At 44.8% G+C, this 24,783-nt stretch overlaps 2 protein-coding genes across 4 annotated transcripts; one reads left to right on the plus strand and one right to left on the minus strand.

The window, feature by feature from the left end:
• Positions 1–24: 24 nt before the first annotated feature.
• Positions 25–10,509, minus strand: zmp:0000000896 (caspase recruitment domain-containing protein 10). The gene is made up of 24 exons (XM_037477309.2): positions 10,063–10,509; positions 8,271–8,513; positions 7,356–7,493; positions 6,712–6,898; positions 6,334–6,472; positions 5,395–5,610; positions 5,149–5,268; positions 4,928–5,053; positions 4,671–4,850; positions 4,483–4,581; positions 4,115–4,151; positions 3,992–4,029; positions 3,813–3,907; positions 3,672–3,718; positions 3,405–3,525; positions 2,810–2,987; positions 2,532–2,655; positions 2,177–2,417; positions 1,991–2,057; positions 1,772–1,874; positions 1,522–1,680; positions 1,281–1,393; positions 1,056–1,171; positions 25–954 (listed from the first exon to the last, which is right to left on the minus strand). Exons 1-24 carry the CDS (start codon positions 10,067–10,069, stop codon positions 747–749), a joined length of 3,102 nt encoding a protein of 1,033 aa, XP_037333206.2. The 5' UTR covers positions 10,070–10,509; the 3' UTR covers positions 25–746.
• A 4,732-nt stretch (positions 10,510–15,241) lies between these two features.
• cdc42ep1b (CDC42 effector protein (Rho GTPase binding) 1b) lies at positions 15,242–24,488 on the plus strand. 3 transcript variants are annotated; one of them, XM_037475445.2, is made up of 6 exons: positions 15,242–15,420; positions 15,944–16,021; positions 16,696–16,761; positions 19,740–19,979; positions 20,660–21,203; positions 22,979–24,488. In XM_037475445.2, exons 5-6 carry the CDS (start codon positions 20,693–20,695, stop codon positions 23,590–23,592), a joined length of 1,125 nt encoding a protein of 374 aa, XP_037331342.2. In that variant the 5' UTR covers positions 15,242–15,420; positions 15,944–16,021; positions 16,696–16,761; positions 19,740–19,979; positions 20,660–20,692; the 3' UTR covers positions 23,593–24,488. The 3 variants fall into 3 exon arrangements, with proteins under 3 accessions (XP_037331342.2, XP_062421755.1, XP_037331341.2); XM_062565771.1 differs by having other exon boundaries at positions 15,242–16,021; XM_037475444.2 differs by lacking the exons at positions 15,242–15,420; positions 15,944–16,021 and having other exon boundaries at positions 16,525–16,761; positions 20,307–21,203.
• Positions 24,489–24,783: the final 295 nt, after the last annotated feature.

The following is a 24,783-nucleotide window of genomic DNA, read 5'->3' on the forward strand; positions in this document are numbered from 1 at the left end:
ATTAAGTCTGTTTTACTGAGCACATCAATTTTCATCAGCATTTATTTATTTATTCTTACAAAACAACACCATTTTATTCAAGTGAAGTACAGCTTCTGTACTGCGTCGTACAAATGCAGCACAAGCTTACTCACCGTCATGCATATGCACCTAAAAAAAGCCAGAAATTCATTTTTTTGTGTGTAATTACAGGTATGACAGTGTGATATATTTCAGTATGAACTGTTCACTGGGTTTACACCTCAAACATCATGTCAGCCACAGAAGGTCACAGTATTTACTCCAAATACAAAATGGGGATAAGGAGATTAGCGCCATGCATTACATCCCGGCTTACAACACAATACAATCCCCTACACCTATTTTATCCCTCTCCATGTCCTCACAGCTTAAATTTCTGCTCGCATACACACCATAACGGAATACCCAGTGACCAACATGCCTTAAAGTGTCTTCCTTTGAGCATTTAAAGGACAGTAATGTGATGCTACTTGCAGTGAGGTCTGTATGGCAAAGGATCCTGCAAAGAGTTGGTCAAATCTGTACTAACGTAACAAGTCCAGCGTGGCTGTAAAGATAGTAATTCTTTAGAATTAGAAAGATTACATGTAAATCATTCTCCCTTAAAATACTGTAGTATGATGATCAAACACTCCGGCTGGCAGCTGTCATACTATTGATTCCAAACCAAGAAAATCTAGTTTGTAGTTTGCATAATGAAAATAAATATTCAGTTTTTTCCTCCTCTATTGCAACCTATCCAGTTCGATCCACGCCATTGTCCTCTGTTGGCTGTGAATGGCGTGGCATATGGCTGCCAGCAGCTCATCAGTGCAGCTCCACGAGCTGGGCTCCAGCGTGTAGTAGAGCAGGGGCAACGTCTCCAGCTGCAGCTCCTCGGCCTGGCACATCTCCTCCATGGCGCTCTCCTCCCCGCACCGCGGGAACAGCTTCCTGTTGTAGCATCAAGTTAGAGGAAAACACCACGCTATCTACAGCAGGAGAAAAGTGTACCCTACATGTGTGTGGTGAAGCTGAACGAACTGTTCACTTACCTCAGCTTCTTGCGATTTTTGTTCTTGGGGCGGATATGGAGGACGATGGGGAACACCCCCTGTCTCAATAAGCCCTCGACACTGGGCAGCCCCAGCTCCAGCAGACAGTGCTTGTCCTGAGGCAAAGAGCGAGATATAGACAATGCGTGAGAGTGTGCATTCATCATCATTAGCAAAACCAATCACAGCCTGAGAGAGACACTTGGAATGCAGTTTGAGCATTACCTGGCTGATGGCGTCCTTGATTGATTGCAGCCGTATTCCGAGAGTTGCCTCTGGGTTGCAGGGATCCAACAGGAACACTCTCTTGTCTTGTGTCTCTGACGCCTGGATAGGCTCTGCAGGCCACAGGAAACAGAGGAAAGAGGTGCATCACGCGATGGTCAAATGAGGAATTATCAACATTATGTTTAACCGAGCCCATTACTGTTTGGGAAGTCATTGAGAGGGTGTGCTGCGGTCATACCTGGTGGGCAGGTGTTGAACTTCAAACAAGACTCGGCAGGTTGCATCAGCCTCTCTATGAGACCACGAGAGAGGACAGAGGGGGAGAAGATGACCGGCCGCTTTGTCTGAACCTGCATCGGCTGCACTAAACTGTACGGGATCAAGTGCTCCTCGTGGCCTGAGGGGACGGGAACACGTGGACATTAACCCCCAGTCACCGCACAGAGGAGTTGGTGTTGCATTCTGGGGACACTGTGTCTGGATCTTACGTTTGCTGAGTGTGTAAAGGACTTGCTTTGTAGAGGCAATCCCACGGCAATTGGGGTCCACTGCCTTGACCAGTCGTACTCGTCCGGTTGCCTTCCTCAAGAACTACATGTAGGAAGATGGAGAAAAATAAACATGGAGTCTTTGTGTGTTGCCACTTATGTAACCAGTGACTGAAAGGGAACCTGCTGCTCGGGTCATTTCAATATGAGCCGACTGACCTTCCTCCTGAAATCCTTTTGCTGCAGGGCCATTTTTCGTAGTCTAACGAGTAACAACTGTTGTGCCCTGTATTGGAAAACATATATTTGTCATCGCTACTCTTGGCTTGGCATAAGTAACAGGGGTTAAAAAAAGAAGCCGGAATTAGAATGAGGTTGCAGTCAAATCGGATGCACCTGGCCTACCTGTTGTAGTTGGGCATGGTTCCTGTCAGCAGGGGCTTGGCTGAGTGTGGGTCCACCAGGGAACAGCGCCAATTGTATTTTCCATTGTATCTTGTGTCCGTGACGTGTATGATGTCATCACAGGACACTCCCAGAGACGGCAGGTCACCGCAAGGCTCCATGTTGAGATTAACTCGCACATAGAAGGAGTCGGCGCCCATGAAAGTGGGCAACGAGAGCTTGGAGCACAGCTTGGAGTATGCTGGTTACAGGAAACCGAGGAGAGGGATGCTTATTCTCACACGCATGCACACAGATGTTTCAAGAATGCCGTATTATTGCTTCATGTTATGTGTACAACAAAAAAGGGACTCACCCTCTGGATTGCTCTGGTGCTTGAGTGTTGAAGGCTCAGTCCACCACTGCAGAGAAAAGTGGGCTACCTCAGCAGTGCACTGGCCGAGCTGCACGCTGCCACCGCCAAACAGAACCTTGTCCAGCTGGAGAACGTTGAGAGGAATATCTACGATCAATCGCGGAGGCAGTTCCCACAAAAAATCCCACAGAACTGGAACGTGCAAGTGTCCAAATAATAGACATATAAACCTTCTCCACACAAAGCTCAGACATGACTTGTGCTCTTCGCACACACACCTCTAGCAACTCACTGCCCTCCTTCAGTCCGCATAGTTCGGCCGGGGAACCAGCTCTCACGTGGCTGACAAAGATCCCCGTTTGGTTTCCTCCGACTATTGTAATGTCGTCTGCTAGACTGGCTCTTCTGGGCTTTGGTGAGAGCGGGGGGCTCGAAGGAGGGGAGCAGGAGGGTGTCCTGGGAGATGTCAGCGAAGGGCAGCGTTAGATGAGGAGAATGTGATATTTTCATGAGGCAGAATACTCGTCTAGTCCAAAAAGGTGAAGGCCACTGTGCCGAGACTTTCCTTTCATCTCCATGTTGTGTGTGTTGGGAATATTTGCACTTACAGGAATAAACACTTTCAAATCGTTGGACAAATCACTACAGATTTTAACTACTATGTTCTGTGTGGATCTGCTAAAATTATTATTTTTTGGCACGTGATCCAGGTCCTGCCGTTGTGTTACAGTCATGTACGGTCTAAAGGGCTGGTACTTGTCTACTACTGCTGTAGCAGTGACATTGCTGTTTTAAGCTGGAAGCCATCACATGCTGCGCTTCAACAGTTTTTATTGGCTGTAATTGACGGGCATTAAATCCCTGATGTTGTACCTGCAAACACTAGGATTGGGTTGCTGTAAGGAGACTGCAGGCAGGTTGACCAGGTCAGGGGGGAAGAGATGAGAATGTACAGAGTTCCAGGAATCACACAAAGAAGGTTCACTCTGCTCGCCTAAAATACATAAAAAATAAAAATAAATAACACCAGAGAGCCTCGTAACTCACGCTCACAGGCTGCGGAACCATAAGACAATCATTTGAAGTTTTTCGCACTTGAGGGATGGTTATTGATGCAAAAAACCACGTAATCAGATTTACCCGCAATGGTATCATTATCATCACTGCCCCACGATTCCAAGTCAAACCTATTGAGAAATGAAAAAAGGGATGTTAATGAAAGGATGAGAGTAAACCAACTAGCTGCCATTGTGTACTGTTACGTGGGCCTGATTGACTCACTCAGCCACAGTGTTGAATCGTCGGTTGATGGAGTTCATGCACGGTGGGAAGGGGAATGTAGAGAGTCGATTTATTTCTTTTTCATTGTCTTCTGTCTGAGGGTAGAGAGGTGGATTGAAAATATGCTGATTCGTACTCATTCTTTGCCTCTTTCGTTCTTTCCTTCGTGCGGTACTCACTGATGAGAGGAGATTCTCCTCCGAGTTGGAGCGGGAATCTGTGGGCGACAAGTAAAGCACTTCAGCACATGCATTCTGTGCAAAAATTGAATTATCCACCAGGTGTCAGTGCGCACAATTTACCATCCGAGTTTTCATTGGCAAGGCCCCTCGATGGCGTCTGTGGCACAGAGAGCATGAGTTTGGCATTGATATTGTACAGGCTCTAGCATGCTACGGGTTGCATAAGAATGTCCTATGACGTATCAAACCCCAGACAACAATAAGATCCTAGTGCAGCCGAAGACGTTTTCAGTCCAAACGCTACATTCCTTGCATGCCACAAAAGACGATGTTAAAACACGTTGCTTTAGTCTCCAGAACAGTAGTGGTCACAGTACACAAACGAGTAGTTACACCGCATCAGAATTGTCGTTCATTCGGATTTCAATCGCGGCCCGGGATCCTAACGTCACCGCGAATGTGCGTGAGGCCGTAGTTATGGACCTGACCTTTCGTAGCAGCAGGCGGGCGCCATTGGCTCGGGGTCTCAGGTCCAGGGAACAGCAGGGGCCATAGCACTGGTCCTCACTGCAGAGGGACAGGTGGGACTGAGGAGACACGGGGAAAATCACATAACGTGTTGTGCCGCTGCATTGGGACGCCGCTGCGGCGCTCCCGACCTGTGGCGTCAACTCACACAGTGCAGACCGGGGCTGCTCTGCTCCATTTGTTCCCGACTCCTCTCCCGCTCTCTCTCCAGCTCGCTCTGCAGCTGCTCCTGGTTGGCCTGCAGCTCGGCAATGCGTTTACGCAGTCGGTTCTTGTCCAGCAGACAGTCGGTGTACTCCATCTGCAGGCTGTCCCGACTCCGCAGAGCCTGGAGCAAAAGAAGGACCTGATAAGAGTTTGAATGGCGGGAAAACGGCCGAAACCAGTCAGGGGAGACGCACTGACCTGGTCTCTCTCCTTTTCCAGCTCTATGATCTGGTTGAAATAGGAGACGCTCCTCTTCTGTTCAGTCTCCCAGTCCAGCTGGAGCGTTCTCACCTTCAGCTGAAGCTGCTCGCACTGCGACTCCAGCTACCAACAGAGTTTACCCTTTCAACCTCTATTCAAACATTAAGCACCAGCTCTTTTAACAGAGTAAAAAATAAAATAAAGATGATTTGTAAGACCTTCTCCCAGTGCTCCTCGGTGCTCTGCAGCTCTCCTTGTAGTCTGGTGATGGTATCACACAGCTCCTGCCTCTGCTCTGATGCCTCCCTGCGGTCCTGCTGCAGGATGTCCATCAGAGCCTGAGGTAGACAACAGAAAGCTCATTTTGACAACATAAAACACTGTCTTTAGAACCAAGAAAAATGCATAATAACAAACGGCAAATGTGCTTTCAGATGATAAACGTTAGAGATTTTAAAACATACTATGACTCCGGAGGCAGGAACTGACTTCCTCATCTGACTTCCTGTATTCTCATCTTTGTGAACTTCCGTGAGGTGCAGCGGCTTTTTTGGCAAAGGAGGTGGAAAACCCTTTTTTCCATTAGAGAGCAAACTGTTTCTCTTTGCCGGCGTTGTGCTCCCCGCCGGGTTGATTACTTGTTGCTCTGCTTTTGTCAACCGGGACCGAAGCTCATCTAGCTGTGTGGAGACATAAAGACATTTTGAAATGTCCACACCAGCCATGTGTTAGGCTGCATTAGAACATTTTCAAAATAAATGTAATTTACTAAACCAAATGACATGCATTATGTTTTACGAACAAAAAGAACAATTAGTGCAGGACTATTATGAAAGACATGTGGTACGCACATGTCCTCCTTCTGAGCTTGTATTTCAGGAATGAAGGAGTAGGACTAAATATGTGTTTATCTACATTTTTAAATTAGCACTGCTTTGTGTTCCATCAAACAAACCCTTTATTATTTTTCTTTTCTATTTTCTATATATATATATACAGTATATAGTCTCCAAGAACTTAAAACATCTCTTTCTTTGTACGACATGGTTTTGCAAGTAACTATATCTCTGAAAAACAGCCGCTTGTGTTAAATAGAACCTCTTAGCTCCAAACGCTTAGAGCAATATGGGAGGCAAGTTGGGGGACGAGAGGCATAACGGCAAATTTGCCATTCCTGCACTACGCAACAGTTGTTTTCAAAGTAAGGATCAGCTGAGCATTGTGGTTGGAGATGACGAATCTTCGGAGGGCTTTCTCACACAAAAAGCAAGCAAAAGTCCCGTGTTCAACCACTCCATTGTCTCAATATCTATGATTTGCGGTGGATAAACCCTCCCTTTTACCTCCTAAGATGATACACCATACATATCTGTTTTTATGTAGGCTGCTCCTAACAAACCTACCTGCCCCAGGAGTTCCCTCTCGCGGGTGGAGGCCTTCCCTTGCTCCTCCAGGGCCCTGGAGTACTTCACAGCCTGCTCCAGGTGCCTGTCCTTCAGCGTGCCCAGCTCTCGACTGGCAGACTCCAAGTCCTGACGCAGCCTGAGGATCGATAATCCTCATTGATTCACTCTTGTGCGACACAAGGTGGACAGTGTGCTTTCTGTGACATTGAAGTTACTCATTTATGGATTCATTTGTAGTTTTAAACCACTCACTGAGGTTAAATGAGGACATATTACAATCAAGATTTGCTTAGCATTTGTGTTAATTTACCCTCTCAGTTGCTGGGGATCTTTACACAAGCAAAAGAAAGACCTCAAACAGCAGGTGAGACAAACCTCTCGAGCTGCAGTCTGTCCTGACGTTGCTCCTGAGCTTTGCGCTCGGCAAGGCAGCGCTCGTCCTCTGCCACCCGGCAGCGCTGAGACAGCCGGCGCTCACACATGCGACTGATGCGAAGCTGCTCCCTCAGTTTACGCACCTCCAGAAGGAGGAACTGGGTCAAACCCTCCGGGCCCTCCTCATCTGGGGTGTAAAAACAAGGTGCAGGTTATGGGTCATGAGTACAGGTTGATGTGTGTGGAGAAGGTAAACTATACGCATACGATCCAAGGTTTGTCTTGGAGACCATTAGTGGCCTAAAATCCAAAGGCCTTCCATTATATTATGTTTGTTTAAGATGCCCCTTAATTCTTTAAGACCCTCTTAAGCAATTTATCTTTGAGTGCGTTCAAACCGCTTTTAAAGTTGGTATCTCAGGTTTATTTGGTGGCCATGTAGCATTCAAATATGACACCTTATTGAGCTAGAAGATTGCGTTTCACATGTAAAGAACCTTCCTATGCAACAAGTGGGGCTCAGTCGTTTTGGTGGGTGAAATATTTGTGATGGGGACCATTTTATGCATGAAATTCTCTGATTATTTTCAACCCTGGAGCCTGCACCCCTGGCATCCTCCATACGCAGAGAAGCCGCGCCTCACCCAGTATGAGGGAGCATCGCTGTGTGGGCTGCTCTCCGGTCAGCTGCGTGTACTGGTCCGGGTGGTAGAACTCCAGCGATTCCATGAAGGCTTGGAGACCTCGCGGGCCATGACCCCGCAGGATATCCAGCAAGCGACCTGTTCAGCAAAAGGTTAAAATAAAAATGATCAAAGCTAAAACAATCTTCCTTGTAAAAGTGCTACCTCTTTGATGCCAGGGCCATTTACTCTGTGGTTACTTCAAACGTGGCCGTGACGAATGAGCGACTCCTGCATGAGCAATGAAAACATAGCGATATGAACTCTGTGCTACTTGGCTTTATCTTTATCGTCCTCCACTCCCCACTCTGTCGGCCCAGTACTCCTTACTACTTATCTTTGACTTTTACCTTACCTTGTGCAACAAGCAGGGTATCTACCCACATGTTCCTCTCTCACAACCTGCTGCATAACCACTGAAGGTTTTACACAGTACAACAGTACTGCATGTATTGTATCGCTTCCCATTGTCGTACTATTGAGGACTATTGTTCTCGTCCTCCAGGCAGCCATTTGCAATGGTTCACTAGCAACGACCATAGTAGATATTGATCATCTTTATAAGCATCATAAAATAAATGAATTTCCCATTCATCTCCTCTATGATGTTGGCAATGATATTTTATTGCTGGTCCTCTGTGATTTCTACGAGTCATGGAAGTTTATTTACATTGCGTATTAGAGATTATTCAATCCTCAAATCCCACTGGAATGATGTGTATTGGATTCAGATTTGACAGAGCAATGACTACAACCAACCAAATCAATGGAGCAATCTACAACAACCAACTTCCTGTTGCCTGTCCCTTTCACCGCGTACCTCATGGCTTACTCTGCAAAGTAACTCAAATGTTTCCAGATCATTTGTCCTCTCACCGGCCTTGCTGAGGCGCAGCGGGTACTGCGTGGAGTTGAGCACCTCGTCTTCGTCCTGCTCGTCGATGACCTTGCACTGGCGCAGATACGGGGTGAGTTTGGCCGGGTTGAGGATGCGCGTGAGCTTGTGCCGTACCCCCTCCACCCTTTCCCAAAGCTCCTCACAGTGCTCCTCCGACCAGGGGGGAGAGGACCGCACCTCCTCCTGCGCTATGTCCCCATCCTCTGCCCAAACTGTGACACCTGCAAGAGACCGGAAATGTAGATCAGGGGTTTTTTATTGCTGTGAAAACTTTGACCACATCTCATTAAAGCATCACAACTCAGCCTAATTTACTGTTGTGACATTTGTTATCTTCAACTCAGGCTTCAAAATGTCTCATTGCGCTATGGTTTATAAGAAATACAGCCTTTTCGAAAGATAAGTCTTCATAAGCAAACATGTGAAACCTCCTTGTGAAATACGTTTTTAGTCCTTCTGATTAAAATGCAATACATGACGATCCTCTTTGTCAAACACAGCCCTTAATAGACATCATTCTTCAGAGGATTACTGGATTTATCTGAATCATTGAGAAAGAACTCAATGGTAATCTTCCCATGAATGCAGAGGGAGAATTAATTCTCCAAATGAAAAGTCTGACTGGATGTGCTGTTTGAATGGGGAATGCACTAGAAGTTATATTTCATTTGTGTGAGTAGATAAGTACATCAGCATCAAACAGTCTGCTGTTAGGACCATGCAGCACAGTGGGGGGGGGGGGGACACTCTATGTCTCACAGTGCAGGAATGAAAACACACAGGATTTTGGGTCCCATTCATTTCACACTGGGGCAATTACAGAGAGCCAATAAACCTGCAACTACAAGAGCGTGTTAAAAAACAGCTACTAATTATTTCATAGTGACGCAACGCTTGATTCTGTCAGCAGTGATGGGAGGTAAAGGGAGGGAAAGCTTTCCCCAGCCTGACAGATCCAGTGAGAAATGGCTGAACAAGAACACAAGCCCACTGAGGCTGTGTTGTTTCTACAGGCACCATGTCTCATTCCTGTTGGGTTAACAAATGCAGTTTGGAGCTTCTAAACATCTCACTGCAGTCAGGAATGCTTTGGTAATTTTGGCTCTGGGCTCTGATGATTAGATTGAAATCATAGTGTTAGTAGTGTTGATTAATATTTAGCCTCAGTGTTATTTAAATGAGCCTGAGGTGCTGCAGGCTGTGCATTGATGTGACTGCTCTGAGCTGTCAGGCAGGTTGAGGCAGGTGCTCTGGAATCTCTGCCATAGGCTGGTGAGCGATTGATCTCATCTGATAGGAACCAAACTATTCCTCCTTACATCCAAAGCAGTAGAAAACACTCCCCAAATAAAAGTACACAGTCATCTTCTCCAACAAAAAAAGGATACAACCTGCAATTTTAACCACGGTTGAACCGGAAAAAAAATTAAACAAACAAAAGGGAGAACTGCTTTGAAATGAGGGGAAATGGTAAAAAAGCAAACACAATAACACAAAGCTGTCTGCTGATAAGATATTCAGATAGCTTTGAAAACAAGTTGTTCTAATCCGATATGGAGAACTTGAATAGTTTCCATAAAAACATCCCTTTCTACTGACAGTGGACATGTATACAGAATAGAATGACGTAATGTGGTAGATGATATGTTGCCATATTGCTGCTGACCGAATTAAACCGTTCACTGATTATACCTCCTAAGCCTTGGCCATGTGCCGCCCTAGTCATTTACCCACCGACGCACACGGCTGAACTGTAAAACGTCGCCTTACCGCTCATGTCTCGAACCTCCGTAATCTGTCCTGAAGATGAGACCAAACAGATGCATCAAGTCCTCCTCTCGTTCAGGTCCCTGGGTGCGTCACCACTGAAACTGAGCCGTGAGATCAGAGCGCGGGGGCGGCATCTGATTGCGGACGAGCAGAACTCACAGCTACTGCTTTACGCACACCTTGGCACACTCCTGTGTTCCACCCTCGGTCAACCCCAACCAGCCACTTAGCGGAAGCAAAAGTCGCCCTTATCACCGATTCCTAGGGGATTTCCTGTATTGATTATTTTGGCTTTAGGGGGACCGATGTCCGAGGCAGGGTCCTTTGGCACTAGATGGCGCTTCCAACCACCGATTGTCCAACTCAAAGCTTTCCCCGAAAGCGCGTTACTGCAGCGACACGTGTACACATTCTCACGTACGGTTCTTGACTTGTGAGCGTTATCGTGACGGCTCGACATGTGGGTCAGCGCTCACAGAATAGCCTCTCACCTCATGTGCAGGACAGACAACGCTTGTGATGAGAGCGCGTCACCAGCGCCAAGGCGAACCAGACTGATCTGATAAAGCCACACATAATGGCACTGGGCGGTTTGTTGTGTTTATTCATGTAACCCTTTATGGTAGTTTTAGCCACAATATGACTCATACGTGACAGCTGAATCATACTGTTTAAGCTAGAGCACTATCAGGTCAACAGCATTTGAGAATGGAAAGCATGGAAAACCACGACGAAACGAAAAGGTTCACGCAGTGGTCGCCAAAATGTTGTCACAGAGCTCCCACCCATCTGTGCACCACTCACCATGTGTGGATGTGTAATGTGCGATTCCCAGGTATGTCTGGTTTTGGAGTCGAGTGGTTGTTTTTCTTATGTTTAAATAAGCTCCTTAGCGGTGCTTCAATGTTCAGTGGAGTTATTTTACATATTGTGTATGACATGTGTCGTCTAACAGGAACAGAGTGATGCCACTTCTGTTTTTGCCCTTTATATATAATATATATATAAATATATTTTATGGACTTCTGGTTACCTTGTTTTATTATTTTGATTATAAATTGTTAATTTGTTTTCTCCCCAGTCAAGCTAGTGTTTAGTTTTTTTCCATCTTACAGCATGGAGTATATTTCGTAATAAAAGCCTTATTTTTGAACTAAGCCCTGTTATTTAACAAACGTGAAACCTGCCTGTAAATAAAAACTAAACAATGTTTAAAACTATAAATCCACCTCTCTGCTCCTTTCTTAACACATAAGAACCTGTATTCTCTGGGTGGCGTTGTCTCATTGTGACCAGGCCGCAGCAGCTGGCCCGGTTACACCTGTATTATAGAATGAGACTACAAAACGCTGATCACCGGTTCGCCTTAATCTAGGGTGCTAACGTCAAGTTAGTGACTTTCATGTAAGGGGCAAGGGACATTTTCAACCTGTCCCTTGCCCAAGCAGCTGTGCCAACATGCTTTAAAGCTACATCCATTGTGGCGAAACATTCCAAGCTCATCATGGACTTCAGGAGAAGAGAAACACGCATACGCCCATCCACATCAATGGGATGGATGTTGAGCATGTCTCCAGCTTCAAGTTCCTGGGGACCCACATCTCTGAAGGCCAGTCCTGTACAACCAACACCTCTAGCCTTGTGACAAAAGCTCACAGACGCCTCTTCTTCCTGAGGACACTGAAGAAAAAACATCTGTCTTCAGCCATATTTAACGTTCACTCAATCTGTATTACCTAATTTATCATAGGCCCATTTGCCTTATTTTTTTCATAGTTCCTGCTTATAGTCTACCTACATTTAAGTGCACTAATCAACCTGTATAATGTGTATATATTAGCTCAACCAATCTGCATATCCCACATTATATAACTTCTATCTGTACGATACTTATTATCTGTATACTTGTACCTACTAGTATTGCACTTCTGGTTCGATGCTAAATTGCATTTTGTTGCTCTTTACTTGTACATGTGTAATGACAATAAAGTTGAATCTAATTTAAAAATGTATGATTATACAAAAAATAAATTTGACTCCTTGTCTGTGACGTTAGCTTTTTACATATTTATTATTTTTTCAATTTAAGAGTGGTGTTTGTACAAAACGCGTAAGCATTCTATACTTCTGTTATTGCAATAACCTCTAATCCAGTGGAATAATTTCATTAACGACTAACCTCTTAATCCAATCCAAACGGACATTGTATGATCTTTTCTAAACTTCCATCTGTTTTTTAGGTAATTGATAAATGTGATATATTAGAAAGACAGGAAAAAGAGAAGCTTAACTACGTCCTCCTTGTGTTTTTAAAAGTATCTCATGTTGTATCATTACTGACTCATCTGTGACTTCACACCTCTCCCCTCTACTCTCTTTTCTCCGTACCCTTCCTTTTGTGCACTTCTTCTCTTTCGTCTCCCTCTCATTGCTTCCTTCTTTGTGACTTGCTTTCTGCCTCTTCCTCCAACAGACCCTCCATCCTCCAGTAGTGCAGGCCAGGCCTTGTCGAGGGGGGGGGGGGGGGGGGCTGCAGTGGAAGAGCATTCTTGTTGTCTCTGAGGTGACGGCGACACAGAGGAGCCATTGACAGCAGCCCCGGACCCCACAGTCTGCAAACCCTGGAATGTGTGATATTGTGACAGTTCAGTCACACAGAAATGGGCCGTGCAGAACTCCCCTTAAGCGCTCTGTGCGATTCATCTGTAGCTCTTTAAGATGTCTTTTTTTTGTGAGCAGCTGCTGTTTGTTGTCCTTTTTGAGCAGGATGGGAGTGACAACCATTACCGCCGCACTTTGTGGAATACCCAAGTTACATTTGCTCTGGGACAATCTGTGTGAAGTGAATGACGGCTAAAGACAGAGCGCTGGCTTCCCCACATGAAACAAGTTTCATCAAAAGATGTAATCAGACACCGCAATGAATTCCCTATAATCATTCAACCATGGAAGCCAACAGCTTGAACAGTGTCTGTGGGATTCATTTCTATGTTCGTTCAACACTGCGTGGTCCTGCCCCCCCCTTCCCCGACAACTGTACCCCCATGGCTCCGTCTATGACTCAAGCCTGGTGGCCGCACAGAGTCGCCCCTTTGTGCCACTGAAGAATGCGTCTTTTCTGGCTTTTCGTTTTTTTTATAAAACAGAGGGAGAGAGGGATGGGGGCATGAGTAATCGAGACAGATTTAAATCTGATCTATGCTTCCTCTGTGGCTGTAGCTCTCCATCGGTCAGCCTGCTGGTACTAAGGCTTAGATGACAAGCTTTGGGACAAATTTGAGATTAAGAAATGAATATATATAATAATATATACCTGTTTATCTCCTCTCTCAAATTCTTTATACAACACTATATCCTGACAGTGATGTGCCCACAATTTTGCCTTGACCCAAAAGAGGAATCTCGTTTTTATCCCAGAGTAATACACAAGCAATTTCCTGTTTAAAACGGAATCAACATCAATACAGCAACGGATCAGAGTGTAGGGAGTAATTATTATTGAAGCAAAGAAAAAGCTTAGACAAACAATGAGCGGGACAAAAAAAAAACAATTTAACTTTCATGACCTGCTGTGTGAGATATTTTTCGAAGCCCTGCCATATGGAGACAACGTGGCTGACTTTGGTATATTCAGGCCTCACAGAGCCTCATCTGGACACATTTGAAGCGTCTGGGAGGAAATCAACATCCATGCTGACCACAATCAAGAAGCAACTGAAGACAAATCTACTCTTAGTCTAGAGCTGAATAACACAATAACCGCTCAGTTTTTCAGTTAGTTACTGCTTTAAACATGCTGTAGGAACCACATTTCTAAGCTTCGGTTAAATACTCCCACAGTGTGACGTATGGATCGACTTTTACATACTTAACGTAGAGAAGTGGGCGCACAGGCAGGACTTTGTAGAGACAGTAAAAAGAAAAAAAAGGGGCCTGGGCTGCTCTGGTTCTTGTCGCTCTCCTTCCAGAGCCGTGAGGTCTGAGTTGAGACGTTTGAATTACAGGGTGTTACATGGCTGTCTAAATCGGAGCTCCACCATAGCAGACATGCACAGCTTTACCACACACATCAATTTCCCGTTACACAGGTTCAAAAATGCAACTATTGCTAACCACATGCTCAACGTTTCCAGTGTTACATTTAGCAGTCAGTGAGCACAACACTTTCAACAGTACACGGGTCTGCATGAGTATTTACGCCCGTACATTTCAGTCCATATGTGTCAGTATGTTTTGCTCTGGTTTCTATCTGTGCCTGAAGTCCATGGATCACTGTTAACCACTCAAGCCAAAGGGTCTCATGTTTGCCACGTTACTCTGGCTTCTTATGGCGGGCACTCTTGGGAATGACAACAATAATGTAAGAGAGTGCTTGTGTGGTAAGCTCTAATTAACAATATTGGCCTTTGTGTTCTCACAAACTGATTATTGTTGTGCTCATCCCACAAACTCAGATATAAATCACAATTTACAGCAGGATTTGGGGATGCACGCTATTCATTTTGTTAACAGGAAGTCATTTAGTCTCCTAAACCCTCCTGGACAATATTGTGTGTCTGTTTCCATGTTGAGCTCCACTGGCATCTGTGTGCACGTCTGGAAGTACAATAGCTGGATTCAATGCTTACGAGATCCCCGGAACATCATCATCTTACATCAGGAATGATGAGGTGTGTCATTCATTATTGCAAGACAGGAAACTATCACTACAAAATAATACCCAACAATTACCTAATAATTGAATAATCAATAGATGGGAATCAGAACATGTTGTGATTTGAGAAGTGTTTTTGATGAATATATGATGCTCAGTTGATATATTTTTATTGCGGCGTTCATTGGTTCCTTAGTTTATTCTCCCTGAGGAACAGACACAGTGCCGAGGAGGTGAGAAAACAAGTTATTTTTCTGGACCTTCTTGATAAAAGCATTTCACTCAGTGACAGTCAGAACTAAGTGAAGTCTTTCATGCCCGTTTGTGTTATTGTCCTCCAGAAAGCACTGAGCACTGACACTACAATACTCTATTGTCTGTTGGCCAACACTCTGCTTCCTGGCCAGTCGGAATCCACGGAAACGAGAGCACAGTCCAGACAAAGACACGGGTGGACTTCTTTCATGTACCCCTCCATATATCAAACTTGAACACAACACCCCCCCACACACACCCCCGACACCCTCCACTTCACTGGACAGTCCCACTTTCCGGACGGGGTTCTCCCAACTGCCCTTCTGGGTTTTTATAGGAACAGAAGTCTAATGCGGATCTGTCCTCCAGAGCCGGATTCACAGACGCTTGAAACGACCAGAATCACCCGACCCGAGTAATGCTCTGGTGAAGTGGGACCACCTATTGCAGTGAGTTCCAATGTCTGAAAGCCTCTCGGCTGCCGGTTGTGATAAATTCACTTCCTGTAGAAGTAAATCTTCTCATCCTGTTTCACTAACACTCCTTCCTCTGCACCTCCACCTCTTTCTTCATTTCATAATGGTACTACTGTAACATTAATACATCATTTTTTATTTATCTCCCAGAGAAAAACATGTTTACGGTGTTGACTTTCCTGTCATTGCTCTCTCCTTCTTTGCATCACTCCTTCTTTCTTCTGGTTGTCCTTTTCCTTTGCATTCACTGCTCATCAGAGAAACGCCGATGCTTTGCAGCTGTTGTTAACAAGAGCTGCTCGCCCTCAGACCTACAGCGAAGATGATCCCTCATTTCTCGTGACTGTTGTCAAGGCCGATTCACATCTTCTCCTCTAAACCCCCCCTCTTCCCTTCCTAGAGTTTATTACCCTCAGACCCTTTTCCTGTGTTCACATGCTTGTTTTGTTGTTGCATGACCCAAGAGAAAATTGTTGATGAGCGTATTTTTCTAAAGGGCGAGGTGCAGAGGGGTCACAGAGAGAAGAGAGGTTAATAATACCGACAGGAACTCTTAAGAGATCCCATTTACAAGGTCAGAAAGGACAACTGTGTCTGTGTTTGTATTTGTGTGTCTGTGTGTGTGTTTGTCAGTGTGTTATTGTGTGTAAATGCCATTGCAGCCTATGTTAGATGAAAGGGTGCACATGTTAAACATCTGTCGAAGGCAACGGCAGACTGAGAGGAACCGAGGTTAATCTCTGATGTCATACATCAAGGGGCTCCTCAAAAACACACACACACACGCACAAATAAGCCGTTCCAAACACTGTGTGCATATCTTCCAGAAGCTCAAGCACACAGTGGCAGTGTGTGGGACGAGTCATTTATTATTATTAATTACATCAGCCTCTCATGAGAATGTGCGTGTTATTTTGTCCCATTCGTTCCCTCCTTAGGGTTAGTATTAGTATTAGGTAGTATTTCCCTTCTTTGTCGTGCTTTTATATCTTTTCATTTGTTTTCATGTTGATTTCTCAAATTGAACACACACACACGTGCGCGCGCACACACACGTGCGCGCGCACACACACGTGCGCGCGCACACACACGTGCGCGCGCGCACACACACACACACAGTAGGCGTTCACATCAACCGCTCTCTCTTAATTGGGGACTTCGTTTATCTGTCATTATTTATTTATTCCTTCACGCTTCCTCCTCCTCCTCCTCCTCCTCCCACGTGTGAGCCGCTGCACCGACGTAAAGTTCATGTCCAAGCGGAGACTTAACCGGGGAGGATGACGTTGTACTAAGGGACTACTTTATGTGACGGTAAGAACATTCTTTGTGAATAAGTGTGTTTGATTCGTCTTGCATGACGCGTCCTCGATGCGTTTACCAACAGCAGTAAATGACCAGTCAGGCAACATCTAATCCAGTTTTTCTGTCCTTCAAAGAAGAGCGCGGTCACTACAGAATTGCGCATAAACTCTCGATCTCTTTTAAAGTCACTTGTTCACGAGCAGCTGTCGCCCCGTTTTGCCCACGTGCGAACATCACCGTGCAACCGCTTGGTCAAATCGTAACTCCGTGTTTTCTCCGTGCATTTCAAAAGTTCAGTCAAAATAACACAACTCAACGATAGAAGGACTTGATCGGCTAAATGTGTGAATCTGGCACGCAAACCTGAGAGCTCAACAGGGGACAAATACTGTGTCCAGAATGCAGGTGCATCCGTGCATCGTTATTGAGTCACATATATAAACAAAATACCACATAGACAAAAAACTGCATAACAATAAGGCAACAACTTGCCCGAATGCTTTGTGCAACCCTGGTATCAGTGTTTGCAATGTGGACACAGTCTCTTAGCTTTTTCAATGAGTGCTTACATTATGTAACTACATCCTCTCCAGGAGCAGGATCTAAAGGGAGGACCAGTCAGTTATATGGAAATGGACATCACTTACAGACTTTTTATATATAACTTGACCGTAAGCGACCACTTTGTGTTGTACACACTGTTTCACTGCTGCTTCGCTTAGTTTATCCTACGTGAAAAAAAGACCTGTTTACATTTTTTTTAAAAATCCATGATGAGGGTTAAACCTGACCATAAAGATTGATTTGGTGGCTTAGCCTTCTGTTGTTTAGAAGCTGTAAAAAGATTAATTAAAACTAGTTGAAGAGGTCAATTGTGTGGGAAATTCTTATCTGAAACGCTTCATCTTGTGAGCTATTTTGTTGACTGAGTAGTGCATTAAGGAAAGTGTGAGCGGATGTGAACAGGAAGATCATTTACAAGTTGCAGTTCTCAGATATGACCCACTGACACAGTCAGATATGTCAAACAATGTCGTGAACACATAACTACAATCAGATAGTATTATTCTCATGACAGTTAGCTGTCATTGCAGTCAGATAACATGATTTGTGTAGAGACACCATGGATACCTGCCAGGGTTGAGAGGGTTTTTGCCACGTTGCAGCAGTCCACTGTAAACTGAATGAGTGCATTTTGTATTTTGGAGTCAGCCTGCACTGACCTCAACCACAGTTTGCCGGCGCCGTGCTGTAAAAGGCCGTCCGGTCCAGTGGAGAAAGCAACCTCGGAGCTGACCCAACGCAACACGGCCCTGCGTCTGTGTGTGAGTCCATGCACTCACACACAGACGCATCGCACTCTGAGCCACTGCGATTCAACACTCCCTCGAATGCCACCAAAGCGTAGTTGTGCACTTTGTGGCTCCATGGTACCAGATGTTTGGCAAACACATAAAATCTGCCCGCAGCAAGGATGGACAGATATGGGAAACAAAAAAAAGACATGAGGTAAAAATGTGTTTCCCATCAGCGTCCTCGGAGGCTTTATTTGATGGCCATAATAGATGGTGTCCGGTCTGCTCCCATTGCAAGCTGTTACCATTTTACTTTCCTGTCTCTGCATTCAGTCAAGCAGCACGTGCTTCTATATGGATGCCTGCAGGTACAATTTACGGATAAATAACACTTTGAGCGCATATGAAAGTCTTTATGTATCCTTAATGATGGCAATTTTCTAAACAAAGTCCCCAGAGTGAATTTCTCTGGAATTTATACTTTATTGTACATGAAGAGGTCTGCGTTGAGCTGCTTTTACTGCTCAGAAAGCTGTAATGGAAGAAGGAAAAACACATCAAATGTTCATATGCGGGTGAAGGAAAATGGCAGCTATAAATGCAGGAGAAAACAAGTTAATTACTCCATGTAAAGCTGAGAGTTAGCAGCAAAAGTAAAGAAAGATGAAAGAGAAAAAGAAAATTTGGATATGATTTGACTTTTTTCTGAACTTGTTGTTGACAGGGACAGTAGATGCTTGTTCATCTGCCTCTCACCTTCCCGTGCCCCACAGGCACTAATCTCCCCCTTAAGCTAAATGCCATTGAGCTGAGGGATCAGACGCGGTTTGGCAGCAGCTAAAATGCATCCTGCCACTTCCTCCTCTTTGTGTATATCTCTCTAACTTGAGTACTCTTTCTGTCACACTTCCCCTAATCCCTCTTATTCCCAACTTTCCTATTACATACAGAGAATCCCCCCCCCCCCTCACCCGTGATGGCTGCCACTCAACCTCTGCTCGAGGTAGCTCGATGTAGCTGAAAGATGAGCATTTTCATTTACATTAAATGTTATTTGTTTGAATTTATGTTCAAAACATGAATAAGAATTGCATTAACATAAAAATCATATATGGAAGAAGCATACTTCATGGTGTAATCCAAATTGGGTTTTTTTTCACAATCATTTAGTCTGATGGTTTTCCAATTAATTGATTCATTATTTGTTCAACAAAAGGTCAATAAATAGTAAAAAGGGAAATGTTTTTTAAGTTGTATTTTCTATTCACCCATCAGTCTAAAACCAGATTAAAATCTGCATTTGTGCTCAATGTTCTTTAGATTCTTTAGAAATGAATATGTATTAGAAAGCACACAAAGTTCCTGTGGTCCTTGTGTTGTAGTATCTCCTTCTCTCTCTGTCTATTCTCCCAGCTGGCCTTAAGTGAACTGAATTAAAACACAGAAGACCCCCTTACTGGACACCGGGGGCGAACTAAGTAGATTGAAGAAGGCAGAGAGCAAGTGAGGGAGTCAGAGAGGGTTGGGGTAGACAGAAGGGATTAGCAGCTAATCCAATGCCTGGACAATCCTGGATGAGCCTTATTTTTTTTCCTCCTCGGTGATGCAAGCGAAACAGTCGCTGGATTACGGCGCCCCACTTTGTTACCCTTTTCCAGAAAGTTTCACCCTCCTTCTTCCTTTTGTTTTCAGAGGGACCAAAGGGAACGGAGGACAGACAAAGCGGGGCGCCGGGCCTGCTGACAGGATGTCCCCCCGTGGACAGTTTGGAGCCTCACATGGATAAACGTCTTTAGTGGGACAGGCGGTGCGTGGCAGTGGACTACAAGCTCTCTCTGTCTGGACTCGAGACGCACAAGATCCTTCCAAAAGTTGAGATGTATTGAGGACGCGTGCCAAAAGGACTCGCTGCCAGTAAGCCATGGAATCGAGGTACTGCTGTGTTGACAGTTTTTCCTCAAAGGTGCAACGTCACAGAGTGACACAGAGAACTAGTTTACCGTGTAAACTAATCTGAAAAGTAAATAATCGTGTTTTTATAAATGTCTATGCTTGTGTACAACACTGTGCGATCTCACTTTGATTTAACGGCCTCCTGGGGAGTTAAACCGTTTAGTGATGCGAGTAAAATGTAAATTGAGACTGACAACAAGACAGTTCTCCAAATCCTCAAATATATCAAGCAAGGTGGACCCAGGGAACAACATCGGTCTATTTCATGACTATTTTCTCACAAAACAGCGTTGAGTTTATTTGCAGTCCTGGCTGGATTCTGTATTTCTTAACCGTCAACGGCAAAACCAAATCTAAAGAAGAGTCCGGCCGGCCCCAAATTTAACCACATGAACTGTGGCAACCACAGGGAACAGTGTGGCCTCACAGTTCACCGCCTGTGTGATTCTGTCATCTCGTGTTCAGGAGGCAGAGAGACTGGCATCTTCCAGGGCCCAAAGGGAAACCGTAGGCCGCCAGCAGAGAAATGGTCGCCTCCGGGCCGCGTGGACAATCGATTATTCACACATTCTCTGCCGACTGAGCCGCCGCATATTCGGGTTTTGGGTTCTCACTGTCCCCACATTTAATCCCATTGTTCTCCCTCTCTGGTTTCACAGTGGACCTTAAACTGGATTTTAAACTTGACTGAGATGTTCGCAGAGCTCCGACGCTCTCAACCAAATCAAAGGGAACTCAACCGTTCTGCCACCATGAGTTTGGGAAAGCTGCCAGGGATTAAAGGCCTTGTGTCTGGCTCTCAGGGGAAGCGGCGTTTCAAGAGTGAACTCTCCGTGGACATGATCAGCCCCCCGCTGGCCGACTTCCGTCACACTATGCACGTAGGCCGCGGCGGGGAGGTGTTTGGTGACACTTCCTTCCTCAGCAACTACGGGGGCATCGGGGAGCCAGGAAGTCCCGATTCGGCCAGCTCAAGGACAACCCGGTTTTTCACACGCACCTTTGGGTATGCGCGGAAGAACTCTGTGCAGCGGCCGAGGGGGGGCTCCCGTGACTTGTCGTCCGCGCCACCAGACGTCTCACCCATCATCAAGAACGCCATCTCCCTGCCCCAGCTAAACATGGACTCCCCTAACGGGTGCCTCCCGCGGGTGCTGTTCTCCAGCTCCGTCAGCTCAACAGATGAGTCCCTCTGCACATATGGTGAGGCATCGGTAATCACGTCTTGAGGGGGACAGTGTTCATGGAAACCTTTTGAGTGCAAACTGTCTCACTTCAGATGTTTCTTATATATTTCCAAACGAAGCATTAACACAGCTGAAAGATTACAAACAGCTGAAGGCCGGATAAAGCGATGCTTGGTATTGACAGGAACGGGACTGAACAAAAACAAACGTTGAAGTTTAGTCCAGTATCTTCCTTCATTTGTTTTTTGTATTGAAACCTAAATTTGACCTCGCGTTGCACATTTGCCAACTGAACATGTCAAAAGACGGGTGAGGTTTGGTAACGATTCGTTAGAAGCTCAGAACATCTTTCTAACGTATGGAGTGTGAATCAATGCTTTTTGGGCTGATGCTGAGAGGTAGACCAGACTACATTAGTTTCCATGAATTAGGGAACAAACAGGTAATGTATGCAGCATTATAGTTGCAGTTCACACCGATCGCTCTCTAGCAGAACAAACCACATAAAGAGCTGCTGGGCCGACTATAAATGTTGCTGAATACACCAACAGAGAGAGTGAGGTTTCCCTCCTTTCAACAGCACTCCCACATTCCTCCACGACAACCAGCAAACATGCAGGCTCCTTCTGAGTCATCTGGAGTCACCTAGGCAACACCTGTACACAATTATGTCCATAAACACAAACGCACACAGCTGGTTTGTGAGAAGGAGAGAATCTTAGGGGGCATTTACCTGTGTGTGTGTCACTGCCTGAATGCTCAGCATAAACAAAGCGTTCATTATATCTCCTATCCAATCAGAGCTCATCAGACAGCAGTGTCCTGCGCGTGGACTGGAAATCCCCTCTTTTGTCTCCAGATAACTCAACCAATTTGTAAGCAATTTGCACCAAGTGTATGATGCAGCGCCGCCATAGAAATTCAGTGAACTCAAAGATATACGGTCTTTGTTTGTCATCAATGTCTATCTGATGGCCTGCTTGTCATTAGGCTCAGAGTATTCCAAAGGAAAGTATAGCTGCCCATCATAGATGCTATTAGAGATACAGATAGATAGATAGTTACTTCACATTTGCTTCCTCTACTCTCTTCTTCTTTCTTTCCTTTCCCCATATAAGCTGCTCACCTTGTGTTGCTGTTTTGTGTCTGTAACATTTAGTCTGGCGAGGAGACCATTCCCTGCATGGCCGTTTCTGTATTGAGCTCCCGGATTGTTATACACTTCCACCCTGTGGTGAAAGAATTCAATTACAGGACACCACTTTGTTTAATAGTGCACACTTAATGTATTTCCTGTTGATCAGTTTATTTTTTTAATGTATAATGTCTCTGCTCAAAATTGCTAAAGTACAGTATATTGAAAATGGTTGGTGTAATGTTTGCAGTAACAGTCAAAGTTGCAAAACTGCAGTTCCAAACATAAGTGAAGGTTATCATTTTGCATTATTTCAATATTTTATTTCAATTATGCTCTACAGATTAAGGTTGATTTTGACTTTTGTTTAGTTTGAACAAATGCCTTCTTTCAACTGAGAAGTGATAATGTCGTCTGTCCTGTAATCTCCACATACATTTATCTTTTTATGGGATATTGCAACAGAAAATCAATGATTCTAAAACCTCAAAGTGAAACTATGTGTGTCCATGGAGTCTTCATCATCTGATTTCAAACTCAAGGGTATTTGTGGTGGTAAAAGTGTCCATTCTGTTATAGATTAGATATCCCTTCAAGTGAGGTCACAGGTTTATTCCAGTGACTTTAGTGTGTTTTCTTCTTCTGCCTGTTTGCAGGTCTGCAGTCTGGGTTTGTCACTCTGCCCCGCCTCCCTCGCCTTGACAGACAGTTTCAAGATGGAGACCTCCGGAAAGGATCTTTACCAGAAAGTGGAGGCCTCAAACTGACACGCTCAGACTCCCTCTCCTCGTTCACTGTGGACCTCGGCCCGTCCCTCATGACTGAGGTACTGAGCTTGATTGACAACCAAAGCTGCTTTCAAAAGTTCAACCCCAGCCACACAGCAGGTGAGGAAGAGGCTGCAGAGGAAGAGGAAGAAGACAACGACAGCTCTCTGACAGAAACGCCCGTGCAGACCCCTGGGGCGACTTCGCCCAACCCCTCCATGGGCAGCGGGCCCTTCATCAGGGGCGGGAACTGGACGGAGCGAGAGGAGGAGAGGGGGTCCCGGAGGACGCCGGACGAGTGCGTTGGGTCTCCTCAGAGAGCCGAGCCTGCGATTGAGGCCGAAAGGTTCCAGAGGGCCGCTGACGTGCTGGCTCGTCATTACGGAGGAGGGTCCTTCACAAAGGGAACGAGGATGAGCGACGACACAGAGTCTCCTGCGTCTCCCCAAAGCCACAAAACCCCATATGCCTTCACCGAAGAGGAGGAAGAGATTAAAGTTTAGACAGTGAAAGTTTCCCTGAAAAGATTGCTGTGACTTTAATGATCTGATGAAGCTTTGGAGGCCTCTGGTGGCCTGAGGCCAGGATTCATGTGATTCTTATCAAAGACAAGATCCTGGTACTGATTCCTGAACTTGACCTTTGATCCTCACCCTGTCTTCCCATGCATTTATAGATTATTATTGAAGAAAAATACTCATTTTTTAACACAAACTGTTATTAATTACTTTATTTTATTACTTTATTTTTATTATTGATCAATAACAGAGATTTATAAGTTACATTTTTGTCCCACCTGCAGCAGTTTTACTAAGAACAGCTGACTGGAAAAAATGTGTATTTTGAATGGATGGATTTCTTTTTTTCACACAGTACATAACCACTTATAATATGCATGACATTCAACATCAGAGCGTATTCTACATAAATTCAGATTTAAAGGTGCAATGGTAGTCTGACATTGTCCACTGGTGTCCTTCTGATGTCATGGTCTGGGCTGTTCTCCTTCCACTAATTCAACAGTGCAGCTGGAATTCATTCACCAGGGCCTCTAGCTTTGATTCAGTTTTGTCGTCATTAAGAGTGCTAGGTCATCAAATATCAGATGATGGATCAGTGATTATTTCCAAACTAAATGATATTAAAATATATTATAATCAATATGGCCCTCAAGGACATTTTGGGGAGAATCTTATTTTTTAAATGAATACATTCATTCATAGCAGTATTTTCACATACAATTTGTAATGAATCAACATAACAAACACTGCACAGAGGTCAATGAGCATCAAAACATCTGTTAGATTAGTTTTAGTGGTTATAGAACTGTGTCCATTCTTAATAAAAGTTTTATTCACGTTTCCTTTGCAATTGGTAAGGAACTGTAATATCAGTACATCAGTACATTTAAAAAAACATTTATTTGTTGCAGCTGTTCGAGTTCCAGGAGCTCGGTGATAACAGCAGTTTGTATTTGGCAGTGTTACGCAACCTGAATGACTCATTGCTGTTTCCCTCTAAGTCACATGGTTTAGGGGAAAGGAGCACTCACACTTAGACTTTCACTTTGGTTGTTTCTGATTTAAAAATGACATGCATGAACAATATCGTGATACAGTTAAAGGTTTTGTTGTCTCATTGTTCAGTGTAACAGTGGTTTCTTTTTCACTAAAACGTCCTCAGCTCGATATAAA

The sequence above is a fragment of the Pungitius pungitius genome, chromosome 12 (assembly GCF_949316345.1).
Source record: "Pungitius pungitius chromosome 12, fPunPun2.1, whole genome shotgun sequence".
NCBI classification, from domain to species: Eukaryota; Metazoa; Chordata; class Actinopteri; order Perciformes; family Gasterosteidae; genus Pungitius; species Pungitius pungitius.